This window comes from Balaenoptera musculus, chromosome 8 (assembly GCF_009873245.2).
Source record: "Balaenoptera musculus isolate JJ_BM4_2016_0621 chromosome 8, mBalMus1.pri.v3, whole genome shotgun sequence".
Classification (NCBI taxonomy): Eukaryota; Metazoa; Chordata; class Mammalia; order Artiodactyla; family Balaenopteridae; genus Balaenoptera; species Balaenoptera musculus.
The window spans coordinates 96201689-96213591 of record NC_045792.1 but is presented as its reverse complement, the minus strand read 5'-3'; the positions used below and the strand labels follow the sequence as shown (position 1 = coordinate 96213591).

Below are 11903 nucleotides of genomic sequence, written 5' to 3'. Positions count from 1 at the left end.
CGGGTTCGATCCCTGGTTGGGGAACTAGATCCCACATGCATGCCGCAGCTAAGAGTCTGCGTGCCACAACTAAGAAGTCCGCATGCTACAACTAAAGATCACGTATGCCGCAACGATGGTTCCGCGTGCCGGAAGTAAGACCTGGTGCAGCCAAAATAAATAAATAAATAAATAAAATAAATAAAAATAAATTAATAAAATTCAGTTCCTCAGTCACACTAGCCACATTTCAAGTGCTCAATAGCCACACGTGGCTAGTGGCTACCATATTGGATAGCACAGCTATAGAACGTTTTCATTAATGCAGAAAATTCTATTTGGACAGCACTGTTTCAGACAATAAGACCCATCACTATCTCCTAAAACAAAACTCTTTATTTTAATGATATATTTTACACAAAAGTACATACTCATTGTTAATTTTCAAACATTACAAAACTCTCCCTCACCAATTCTCTCTAGAGAGAATCACCAAAATCAGTTTGGTGTATAGTCTCTGGATATTTTGAGTGTTCTGCTTTTTCTTCAACAGTGTCTCAGAGGTTTTCATATAAGAGCACATCTCTACCTCCCCTGTGCTTTAGTTATATCCAAGAGCATGAATGGACTTTAGGTTATTCAACCATTGCCTTCCTTTTTAAAAAAATTAATTAATTAATTTTATTTTATTCATTTACTTTTTGGCTGTGTTGGGTCTTCGTTGTTTCACTCGGGCTTTCTCTAGTTGCCGCGAGCGGGGGCTACTCTTCGTTGGGGTGCGTGGGCTTCTCATTGCAGTGGCTTCTCTTGCTGTGGAGCACGGGCTCTAGGTGCACAGGCTTCAGTAGTTGCGGCTCGTGGGCTCTAGAGCACAGGCTCAGTAGTTGTGGTGCACGGGCTTAAGTTGCTCCAAGGCATGTGGGATCTTCCCGGACCAGGGATTGAACCTGTGTCCCCTGCACTGGCAGGCGGATTCTTAACCACTGCGCTACCCAGGAAGTCCCTCAACCATTGCCCTCTTGATGGACATTTGTTTCCAGTTTTTCCCTTATTGCAAACAATACTATATGCAAACATCCTTGTACCCTTTTCTGGACTTGTACATGTTTGTCTACGGTAGATACCGAAAAGTGGAATTGCTGGGTCACCAAGTCATATGCGAACACCTCTGGGGCTTGGCACACCCAGGTGCTCCCGCCTAGAATGCCTCTCCACATGACTAACTCCTGCTTATCAAGACCAGTCAAGTGTCATCACCTGGTGAAGAGTGGTCTCTTCTGCTTCTGTTTTCCCAGAGTACTTCCTGTCCATATTGTATCATTGTCATACCCTTAGGACTCTGCCTTATTTATCTTTGTATTCAACATCCAGCATAGGGCTTAGCATAAAGCAAAAATTTAAATGTTTTCTTAACTGGATGAATGAATGAATAAATAAACACATGAAGGTACAGTGGTTAGGACATTCCAGAAACTCAAGGTGAGCGAGTCTGTGAATGTTGTGAACTTGGGCTTTGGACCAACCTGCCACCTGGTGCCCCGGGCCAAGCTACTTCTGGGTTTCTGTCTATCCAGTTCTCTGACCTTGGGCATCTCATCTTGAACTCTGTTCAAGTTGGGTACCTCACTGATGGAGCCGTGTGAGTGTGTAGGGGCTCTGGCCGCAGAGCACAGAAATCTGAGCACCGGGGCAGCACTAGCATGGGGTTGGCTTTCCAAGGTCAGCTCTGTCTCCTTTCACCCTTGAAACAGCTCAGTATGCTCGGGTTTTTTTTTTTGTTTGTTTGTTTTTTCTCTCTCCCTACAGTACCTTAGGGGCAATTAAGATCAGCGGCAACATTTGTGCTCTCTGCCTCCAGATCTGAACCCAAGGGAAGCCAGATGTTTTCCACTCCACATTCCCTTCTCCTTGTGGTCTGATGAATAGCCCTGTTTTTTGAGTCTCTCTGTGGCCTGGCTTCCCTAGATCCCAGAGCCTGGCTTGCAGTCTTTATTTTTAATAGGGTTTTAATAGGTGGCTCCTGTAATTAATTTCATTCTTGTGTTTTCACACTTTCTCACCAGGTGCCTAAAGCCCCCAGGCACTTGGTGGGATGTTAACTGATTTTGAATAATACAAAACAGTATGGCTGTCATTAGATATTACCTCAGCTCCTCTCATTTGCAGTCGTTTTATAATCATTAATTGGCTGGGGCACATGCCCGTTTGGGAGGTCAGCCCAGTCACCTGTCATGTTTCATAGAGGTAGAAACAGAGATATGGAGAAAAGGGACTTGTCCAAGCCCCAACAGAGAGTGGGTGTTGAAACTTGTTTCAGAAGCTGCACCCTGAGAGCGCCAAGGCCAGGATCCACTACTCTGTTACGATTGGCCAAACGCGGCTTGTCTCGGGTGCCCCACAGGCGGTTTCACCCTCCCACAAGGACTGCGGAGCGAGTCAGCCCTCAGCGGCTAAAATTACCACCTGAAATTACCCGCCATTCTCTTCAGGGCCCCTTTCCATTTTACGAGCGGATTTATCTGCACAAAGAACGCGTCCGTGATTACTCCCGGATTTAGAAACTACATAGTTTTGCTATTTTTAAAGCCGCCGCTTACAAATCCGTGCACACGTACTCGCACTCCTCGGGGAGTGGGGGTGGGATGGGCTTGCGGGGAGTGAGGACGAAGAGTACGTGCTGGAAAGAGAACAGCGTGGCTCTTGGCTTCCCAGAGCGCCGCGCGGTCCCCTGGGGGCGCACTCCTCGGAGCGCGCGGCGGGGTTCGCAACCGCCAGCTATGTGCGCGGTCTAGACCCTCTGAGTGCCCCCGGCGTCGGACCGCGCAGACCTGCGCTCCCTCCCGCCTGCCAGGCGGAGGGCAAGACCGCCTGGTCACCGGGCCCAGGAGGGAGAGGGAGGGGCGGGGAGACCGAGCAGGTGGCGATTAGGTCAGCCTCAGAACATTCTTGGACCGCTCCAGTGGATATAAATAACCGATGGACAGGCTCCGAAAAATCCCGGGGTGGGGGGCAAGGGGGTGAGGAAGAGGGATTTATTAAGGGGCAGGGGAGTGGCATCGTGGCGATCTGCAAAGATCTACTAACAAAGGGGGTGGAGGGGCGAAGGGATTTAAGAATGAATCGTGGTACAAAATCTGGGAATAAGAACACGGAGGGGGAGGAGCTCGTGCCGTTCTGCCCCACCTCCACTACTTGTCTGCCCAGTCCTCAGAATGGGCCCTTGGATTGGAAAGGAGGGCTGTGCAAGGAAAGGGCACGGCTTTGGAGTCCCGACCCTGCCCGACTACAGATCCTGTGCAAGCTACTAAAGGTCACTGAGCCTCAGTTTTTGCATCTATACAATGGGACTCCTAATGCTTACAAGGGGATGGTTGTGAGCCTCGTGGGAGTTAAGAAAGGTGTGCTTAGCAAAAAGAGTAAGGCAGGGTAGCCCCCCAGGCCTCCCTCCAAAGGGATCCAGTGCAGGCCCGATCCCTTCGCGTTTCCACCGGTCTCCCAGGCTCTGCGGAGGCCGCGGAGGGGCAAAGCCGAAATCTGACTCCCTATAGCCACGCGGTGCCACCCTGGGGAGTCGGCCCTGGCGCTTCTCAGGCGGGAGCCGAGACCCCACGGCCCGAGCCCAGGGAAGCGCCGGTCGCTGCTATGCCGGCAGCCCCTGCCCCGGCCGCTGGCCGGTGGGGTTGCGGCCGCAGCAGCGAGGAGAGGGCGGGGCCGGGGGCTGGGCTTCCCGGGGGAGGGCCCGGCGCGCACCGGGAGGCGGCGGACCCGGCCCGGGAGCGGCAGGACTTGGGCCGGAGCGTGGCCGGACCCCCACCCGCCGAGGCTCCCAGGGAGGACGCGGTGAGTGCTGCCCGGGCGGGGCGGGGAGGCGGCGGCGGGAGCCGCGGCTCGAGCACGCCCTCTCCTCCTCCCGCTCCTGAAGTTTGCAATGGCAGTGACTCCCTCCCCGGGAGCCCCCGGCCACCGCGCTCTGCGGGAGGACAGCAAGAGCTGCCGCCGAGCCGAAGGGGTGTATTATCTGCGGCGCCGCGCACCGGGCGGGGACCTGCCGGGGAGAGGGAGGCGTCGGGGCTGGCGGGCCACACCATCTCCTGGGGCCCCTAAAAGGCCCCAATCCGCCCTGGGACCCCAGTAGGGGCCTTACTCCCCAGCGACCCCTCGCCCTTAGCAAAGGGCCCCAATTCCTGGGGCCGCAACCCCGGGCAACCGTCTGGAATTCAAGGCCGCACCGGCCAAGGCTGGGTGCGCCCCCTCCCCTCAGCGATGACCGGCTGGCCCCACCCCCGCCGAGACCAAGTTCAACAAGTTTGCCCAAGAAGTCCTAGCTAGAGCCTCCATGGCTAGGCCTGGCCCGGCCGCTCCGCGTGGGCTCCATGGGCTCCGGGTCGTGCAGCGCCGGGCCCGCAAGAGGGCCAGGTCGAAGGGAGCCGTCCTTAAGTGTTGAGGTTAGAGACGGCAGACCCCGGCCTCCGAGGTTTGGTGTGAGCGCTCCGGCTTTGGAGCGCGTCATCAGGGAGCAGGCACCTCAGGCAGCAGGTCGGGTTTCCAAAAGCGCCCCTTTGTTATGCCCCTCCCTGGCCCTGCCTCCTCTTCTTTCCCCGCGCCACCTCCTCCCCCAGCCTCCCGGGCCTCTCTGGCTGCTGGTTCCAGTCGCTCTTGCCCAAGTACCCCTCTCTGGACCAGTCGACCGGCCCCTTCTGTGCCTTCAAATCCTCGGGCTGCGGACAGATCGGGAGGGGCAGCTGGGAGAAGAGGTCCTGAGGCCAAGCCTGTGCCTCAGGACAGAGGATGGGCAGGGCAGGGCAGCAGTGCTCCCTCCCAGGGGCATGTCCCCGGCTCCTGGAAAGGGTGGGGGCTGGTCTAGTTGGGGGTACATACCAGCCTCAGGTAAGGGAGTGGGTTCTTCCCTGAACTCCAAGACTCCCTACCTTGGCTTAGAAAGCTGTGAGAAGACCCTGCCAAGCCCCAGAAGACTTGTCCCAGCCCAGTAGGTGCTGGCTCCCTGGGCTGGGAAGGTTCATTATCTGCTTTCTGAGCGCTTGCCTGTGGCGGAGCATGTTCTGGGGACCAATCTGGGTCTCTGCTGGGGTCAGGAGGCACAGGGTGCTGGCCCTTCTCCGCAGGGGCCAAGGCACAAGGCCCACCCCTGCTGCTAGGTCCCGTGGGGCAGTGGGGCCTGGCTGTGCCTGGGGCTTGGGCTTGTGTTTGCTCTGGGAGGCCGAAGGGAGCAGTGCCAGCCCTGCACACACAGCTTGCTCTGTTCTGGGGCCAGAGAGAGGGAACGGGTGGGGGGCAGCTCTCCCGGGAGCCAGGAGCACAGAGGCTGGAGCAGGCAGGGGGCCCAGGCCCCTGGATGCCTGACTGGGACAGCTCTGAGGCCCTGGGATTTACAGCTGCAGCTCGGTTTCTCTCCATCTGGTTGGCAAGTCCTTTCTGGGTAAGTGGGACAGCCTCAAGAGAAAGCAAGGGGAAGTGCTGAGGACCCTGGTGGGGCCAGCTGCCCTGCTCCTCTCCTGCTCCAGGCCCAGGCACCTCCACTGTAGGCCTGAGCTCTCCCTCCTGTTAGCTGAGTGGTGGAAGCCCACTCAGGCCATGCTTTCTCAAAGCTGCTCTAGCCAGTGGGTTTCCTGGTCTTCAGGTGGATGTCATTTGTTTTTTCATTCAGCTACTAACTCCAGTGCCTGCAGAAACACAAACTGGACCCTCAGGAAGTCTCTGCCAGTGACTGGGGACAGATCCTGTCCTGTAGTCACGACCCAGTGGGATATAAAGGGGTGAGAGAGGAGTGGGAGCTGGGGATGGAGGAATGGGCAGGGGGCTGGAGAAGGCGCCTCACTCTGAGTTTTGAAGGAAGGGGAGGGATTTATCAGTTTGGGGGGTGCTGTGATAGAGCCCTGCTTTGGGAGCAACAAGCACACCATCCTCCTGGGTCTGGCGGTGTCCCTTGGGCTTGCTCAGAAGAGGAAGTGATTTCCTTCTAGGGGCTTGAATTGATGCTGGGGACAGCTGAGACCCTGCCCAGAGACAGGAGGGGAGTGGCTGCATGCCACTGTGTCCTCTAGCCCCTGGGGGTGGTGGCTCTGGGGTTGGAATCTGCCTTGTCCTCCTCCGCAGTTCTGGAGCGCACTGTCATAAGTGGCTGGTCACCTGTCTGACACCCCGTGCTGCCCCATACTCTGGGCTTTTTGAGGGTGGGGCTGAGTTACTCATTATCCACGGAGCCCTTTGGGACCTCATAGTGGGTGCTGTGGAGCAGGATGAGTGTCCCTTGTGACTGCCGGGCCCCTCACATTTCTTGTTCATTGCCTGGTTTGAGTCTTGTACCAGCCCTGGCACAGAAGCAGACCAGGAGGCGGAATTTCCATCTTAGGAGGGAGCTGAAGCCCCTTAAGAGAGGACAGTATAATGCACTTGCTCAAGCTTCATGGCCAAGATAAGACTCGGGCCTCTTGGCTCCCAGTCTGCTCTTCCCAGCACGGGGAGCTACTGCAGTGTGGCTGGGCACCCTCTGACCTGGCCTGGTCTGGTAAAGGGTCGCCTTGTTCAAGGAGAGGCCACAGAGCCCTGGCTTGGGCAGGCGTCCTCTTGTCTCATCTGCGGTTGGGGCAGTGAGAGGCTCTCTGCCCACTACCCACCCCCGTCGGCCATGTAATCCCCAGCTGGACCATGTGACCCGACTAGCATTCTCCTGGTTGGAATCTGGCGCTTCTGACAGCAGTTGCTATATCGGGGGAGCTGGGCACCGCCCTGGACACTGTCAGCTCCACCCTCACCCCCTGCTTTGCTCTTGTTAGCTCCAAGGCAGAATCACAGTGGCAGCTTTGAGAGTTGGATACACCCAGGTCCCTGAAGTGAGCTCTAGGCCCCAGGTACATGGAGTGAGGTGGTGGGGAGGGCAGACCAGGGTGAGAGGAGAAGCTTTGAAACTTCCATCTTTGCCCCCACCCTGGGCCCTCCTGGGGACTTCCAGACCCCTGCCTGCTAAGTCCTGGCTTTTAACAGTTCCTTGGGTAGTGGGGATGGCAGTGGGGGGCAAAAGCCAGGGATAGGAGAGGGTCTTTTCCTATCCCCAAAAGTGTGTGTCTGGCTTCCCTGCTTACCCCTCTGCCCTCTACAGCTCTAACCGCCACCATTCCGTGCTGCGGGGACACCATGGCTCCAGAGGAAGATGCTGGAGGGGAGGCCCTAGAGGGCAGTTTCTGGGAGGTGAGCAGCTGGGTCCCAGGTTTGGGGGTGGCACGGAAATGCTCACCCCTCTCTGGGCCCAGTCATCTGTCCAAGGGAGGAGCCTAGCTGTCAGCCCCGGCCCTTGACGGGGGCTTCTCCCTGGTGACACCATCCTTCTCGTATCCTCCCCAGGCCGGCAACTACAGGCGGACGGTGCAGCGGGTGGAGGATGGGCATCGGCTGTGTGGGGACCTGGTCAGCTGCTTCCAGGAGCGCGCCCGCATCGAGAAGGCCTATGCCCAGCAGCTGGCCGAATGGGCCCGCAAGTGGAGGGGCTCCGTGGAGAAGGGTGAGCCTGTGCTTGGGCCTCACTGCGAGAAGAGGGCTGCCGAGGGTGGGGTGACCAGGCAAGGCAGCTTCTTTTTGCACCTCTCGTGGAAAAGTTCGAGGCCTCCACGTCTGCCTTCCCTTTAAAGCGAGACGATCCTCCTGGTTATTCTCACAGCTGTGCTGTTAGAGTTCCCAAAGTACCGTCATGAGTCATTTTGATATTTCTAACAACCCTATAATGGAGATGGTCTTCTTCTACCCATTTTTCAGAGGAGAATGTGGCAGTTCAGAGAGGCTAAGTGACTTGCCTGAAGTCACACAGCTAAGAAGAACTAAAGCTTGAGCCCAGGCCTTCTGACTCAGGAGCTTGAGATCTTTCCATCCAAACAAGCTGCCTTCCTTGGGGACGGACACTAGTTCTTCCCTCTGAGGCAATAGAGTATAGTGGATTATACCACAGACCTGGGTTTGAATTTCAGCTCCAATTGCAGCCGTAACGCTTTGGGCAATTAATTTCACTTCTCTGGGCTGCCTTTTTGCTTGTTCCATGTTGTTTGTGACACTGTCTTCACAATGGTGGATGAGACAAGGATCCAGTGAGATCTCGTCTGTCCAGGTACAGATTAGGTATTCAGTGAGCAGCAGCTGACATTATGTGTGGTTCATCTTTGCACTTCTGCTCCATGTCTGGCACCCAGAGCAGCACCCGACGAGAGGGGGTGGGCTCGCTGCAAGGGGCATCCCTGGCCCAGCCCAAGCCCCTTCCCTCCCCGCAGGCCCTCAGTACGGCACGCTGGAGAAGGCCTGGCATGCCTTCTTCACTGCGGCCGAGCGGCTGAGCGCCCTGCACCTGGAGGTGCGGGAGAAGCTGCAGGGCCAGGACAGCGAGCGGGTGCGCGCCTGGCAGCGGGGGGCCTTCCACCGGCCTGTGCTGGGCGGCTTCCGCGAGAGCCGGGCTGCCGAGGACGGCTTCCGCAAGGCCCAGAAGCCCTGGCTGAAGAGGCTGAAGGAGGTGAGCCTGGGCGGATGGGCAGCAGAGGCACACGCCTTCCTGGGTCGGCCTGGGGCTAGAGGGGGCCAGAGCGTGGCATGCAGGGTCCAGAGTGGTCCCTGTGTGTGTGCCAGGTCGAGGCTTCCAAGAAGAGCTACCACGCGGCCCGGAAGGAGGAGAAGACAGCCCAGACTCGGGAGAGCCACGCGAAGGCAGACAGCGCCGTCTCCCAGGAGCAGCTGCGGAAGCTGCAGGAGCGGGTGGAACGCTGCTCCAAGGAGTCCGAGAAGGTACTGGCTGAGGGACTGGGCCGGCCCAGGTCAGGGCTTCCTGAGTGCCTTTTCCCGTCCCCAGCAGTTGTATTGCTCTCATCCTCACCTGCCACCTTCTCTCCAGATTATCAGTTAAGGGAGGAACCTGAGAAAGATGATGCTTTACTCAGGAGAGAAATGGTGTGGTTTTGGGCACTGGGATAATCTTCGCAGTTGCGGAGAACTTCCCAGCTCCTTTCCTTTCACAGTGTCCCACCTGGGACAAGTTCTCACGTTGTCTACCCTGCAGAGCGCCCTTCCTCCAGCTCTGCACATCGACATCCTCCCTGTCCTCTGAGGTGCTGCTCAGTTTCCACCTCTTCCGGGAAGCCTCTTCTGATTTCTCCCACTGCTCCCCATAGGTTGACCTCATCTCACTCTCCACCAGACTCTTAAAGCTGCCGTGCCTGAATGTCACCCCCCTTGTTAGGCTCCTGGGGTTCCTCGAGGGCAGGAGCCAGGTTTTGGGACCCTGGTGCCTAGCCCACAGCAGGTGCTCAGTAAATACTAGCAGTACAAGGTCTTGTCCTCACCAGACCCCCTCCTCTCCCACCCAGATGAAAACCCAGTACGAGCAGACACTGGTGGAGCTGCATCGTTACACCCCACGCTACATGGAGGACATGGAGCAGGCCTTCGAGACCTGCCAGGCTGCCGAGCGCCAGCGGCTTCTCTTCTTCAAGGATATGCTGCTCACCTTACACCAGCACCTTGACCTCTCCAGCAGTGAGAGGTACGGCCTGCAGGGTGGGCATGGAGATCTGGGTGATGCTGGGTCTCCTCCATCTCCCCTGGGCTCTGGCTGGGCCGAATGAGATTGGTGTGTGCAGGGGCCCAGGGCTTCCCAGCCTGAGGGTTGTGCCTGGGGCACAGGTTCCACGAACTCCACCGAGACCTGCATCAGGGCATCGAGGCAGCCAGCGACAGGGAGGATCTGCGGTGGTGGCGCAGCACCCACGGGCCGGGCATGGCCATGAACTGGCCCCAGTTTGAGGTACGTGTTCCAGGCAGGCTGGGGCTGGGAGGTGGGGTGGGCTCCCACTGGGCTCAGCCTGGACCTCAGGAGGGAGGCTGGGGCTTGGGATGAAGGAGGTCAAGGTGGTCTGGGTGGTCCTGGCGGCCACCAGAGCCTGCAGCCCCGCCTGACCCTGAACGCTGTCCCCACAGGAGTGGTCCTTGGACACACAGAGGACAATCAGCCGGAAGGAGAAGGGTGGCCGGAGCCCTGACGAGGTTACTCTGACCAGCATCGTACCCACAAGAGATGGCGCTGCATCCCCACCCCAGTCCCTGGGGTCCCCAGGGTGAGAGCCAGGATTCGGGCTGTGGGAAGGAAGCAGCTCTGCCCCCTGCTCTGCCCTCCTTCCTCTGTCCCTTCCCTTCATTCCCGTCATACCTGAAGTGGGTTGAAAATCGGTTCCAGGTACCTTAGGACATGCTTATGAGTTGTAATGATGCCAGTTTTTATGGTGGTTTAGATTTGCCTGGCGTTTCCCACATTCCCTCTCATCTACTGCTCATGTCAGCTCTGTGTGGCAGGAAGTGTGCCTGAGCTTGCAGGCATTCATGGCAGAGGTCAGGCTAGAATCTTGCAGCTTTTCCCCACCTGCCTCTCCCTGGGTTCCTCCAGGAAGTGAGCCCTTGGCCCTGAGTCCTAGGCTCTCTCGCTCATGTTCCTTGTGCCCTGAGACTGCCCCTTTGTCCTTCCCTCTCTAGCAGCGGGCAGGATGAGGAGTGGTCAGATGAGGAGAACCCCCGGAAGGTTGCTACTGGGGTCCGGGTGCGGGCACTCTATGACTACGCGGGCCAGGAAGCTGATGAGCTGAGCTTCCGAGCAGGTACCCTGGAACTCCTTTCTTGATCCTTTCCAGACTTCAGCCCCTCCACCCCTTTCCCCTGCCCCTTTACTAGCCTGAGCAGGATTGTGGAAAAGGGAAGCCAGACATCCACTTATCAAGGGCCAGTTCTCTGACTCTTAAGGCTGCTCTGGGTCCAGCCCCCAGGAGTCAGAGTGTCCGCTTGGAGTCCTCATCTGCCTCTCAAAGTCATCAGCTGGGGCCTGACTGCTGCACTCAGGGTGGGGGGTGGAGTGGCTGACTTTGACCTCCCTCTGCCTGAGCCAGGTCTCTTCTAGCTGGGTTCTCCGACTACCCCCTCCCCCTCAGTCCTTGACCCAATTGCAGGAATGGGGCTGGGCCAGGACAATTGCCAGTGACCAATCCCCCTTCTCGCAGGGGAGGAGCTGCTGAAGATGAGCGAGGAGGATGAGCAGGGCTGGTGTCAGGGCCAGCTGCAGAGTGGCAGGATTGGCCTGTACCCTGCCAACTACGTGGAGTGTGTGGGGGCCTGACCTGCCCTGGCAGCCCTTCTGCAACGTTTCTCCACCCTGGGTCAGAGGCCAGCTTGTCTGGACAGCCGGACCTGAGGGCCCTGAACCATCCTGCCCCTGCTGCCCCTCTGTCCCTTGAGGAGGGAGGAAGTCCTGGGACCCAGGGAACGGGAGGGGCCTGTGTCTAAGAAGGGACTGGTAGGGAAGGGCCAACTGAGTCTAGGCTGAGGGGAAGATGGGGAGGTCAGGAGGTGACAGAAGGGCCCAGGGGTGCCTGGGCCTCCCCAAGAGTCCTCCAGTCTCCCCAGGAGCTGTGGACGCAGTTCCTGATCTCTGTGTTTTGGGGTTCCTGGGGTTGGCTTGGGGTGAGTGTAGTTCTGGGCTAGCAGCACTCTTTTGTGGCTTGTTCTAGTGTGTATTAAACTTGGAAGAAGAACCAAAACAAAACAGGCTTGTGTGCATCTGTTTCGCTATTCCACCCTTGCCAGGCTGCCGAGGGCATCTGGAGAGAGGCACTGAGGGGAGGTCGTGGGCCTGGACTATATTGGGGGGGCGGGGGTTGGGCGAAGGTCTGCCAGCGTGGTACCTGTTCTGGGACTTCGGGGTGGAAGTCCACCGAAGTAACCTGGGGTGGAAGGGACTCGAGATCAGAGTTGGTGTGAGCCATCCAGGCTTGGTGGAGACTGGGGGCTGAGTTCTGAGCCGGGCGGGAGCCCAGCCCGTTTATCTTCCAGTCCAGGCCGGCGGGACTACGACTGCTTGGTAGGACTGTTAATCATTACTCACCATTCGGGAA

At 57.8% G+C, this 11903-nt stretch overlaps 1 protein-coding gene across 7 annotated transcripts; it reads left to right on the top strand.

The window, feature by feature from the left end:
• Positions 1 to 3266: 3266 nt before the first annotated feature.
• On the top strand, positions 3267 to 11540 carry PACSIN3 (protein kinase C and casein kinase substrate in neurons 3). 7 transcript variants are annotated; one of them, XM_036859606.1, is made up of 11 exons: positions 3733 to 3819; positions 6774 to 6848; positions 7097 to 7185; positions 7339 to 7495; positions 8253 to 8488; positions 8602 to 8757; positions 9336 to 9511; positions 9652 to 9772; positions 9946 to 10082; positions 10495 to 10616; positions 11013 to 11540. In XM_036859606.1, exons 3-11 carry the CDS (start codon positions 7132 to 7134, stop codon positions 11126 to 11128), a joined length of 1275 nt encoding a protein of 424 aa, XP_036715501.1. In that variant the 5' UTR covers positions 3733 to 3819; positions 6774 to 6848; positions 7097 to 7131; the 3' UTR covers positions 11129 to 11540. The 7 variants fall into 7 exon arrangements, with proteins under 7 accessions (XP_036715508.1, XP_036715507.1, XP_036715504.1 ...); XM_036859607.1 differs by lacking the exon at positions 3733 to 3819 and adding an exon at positions 5647 to 5753; XM_036859613.1 differs by lacking the exons at positions 3733 to 3819; positions 6774 to 6848 and adding an exon at positions 3267 to 3289.
• Positions 11541 to 11903: the final 363 nt, after the last annotated feature.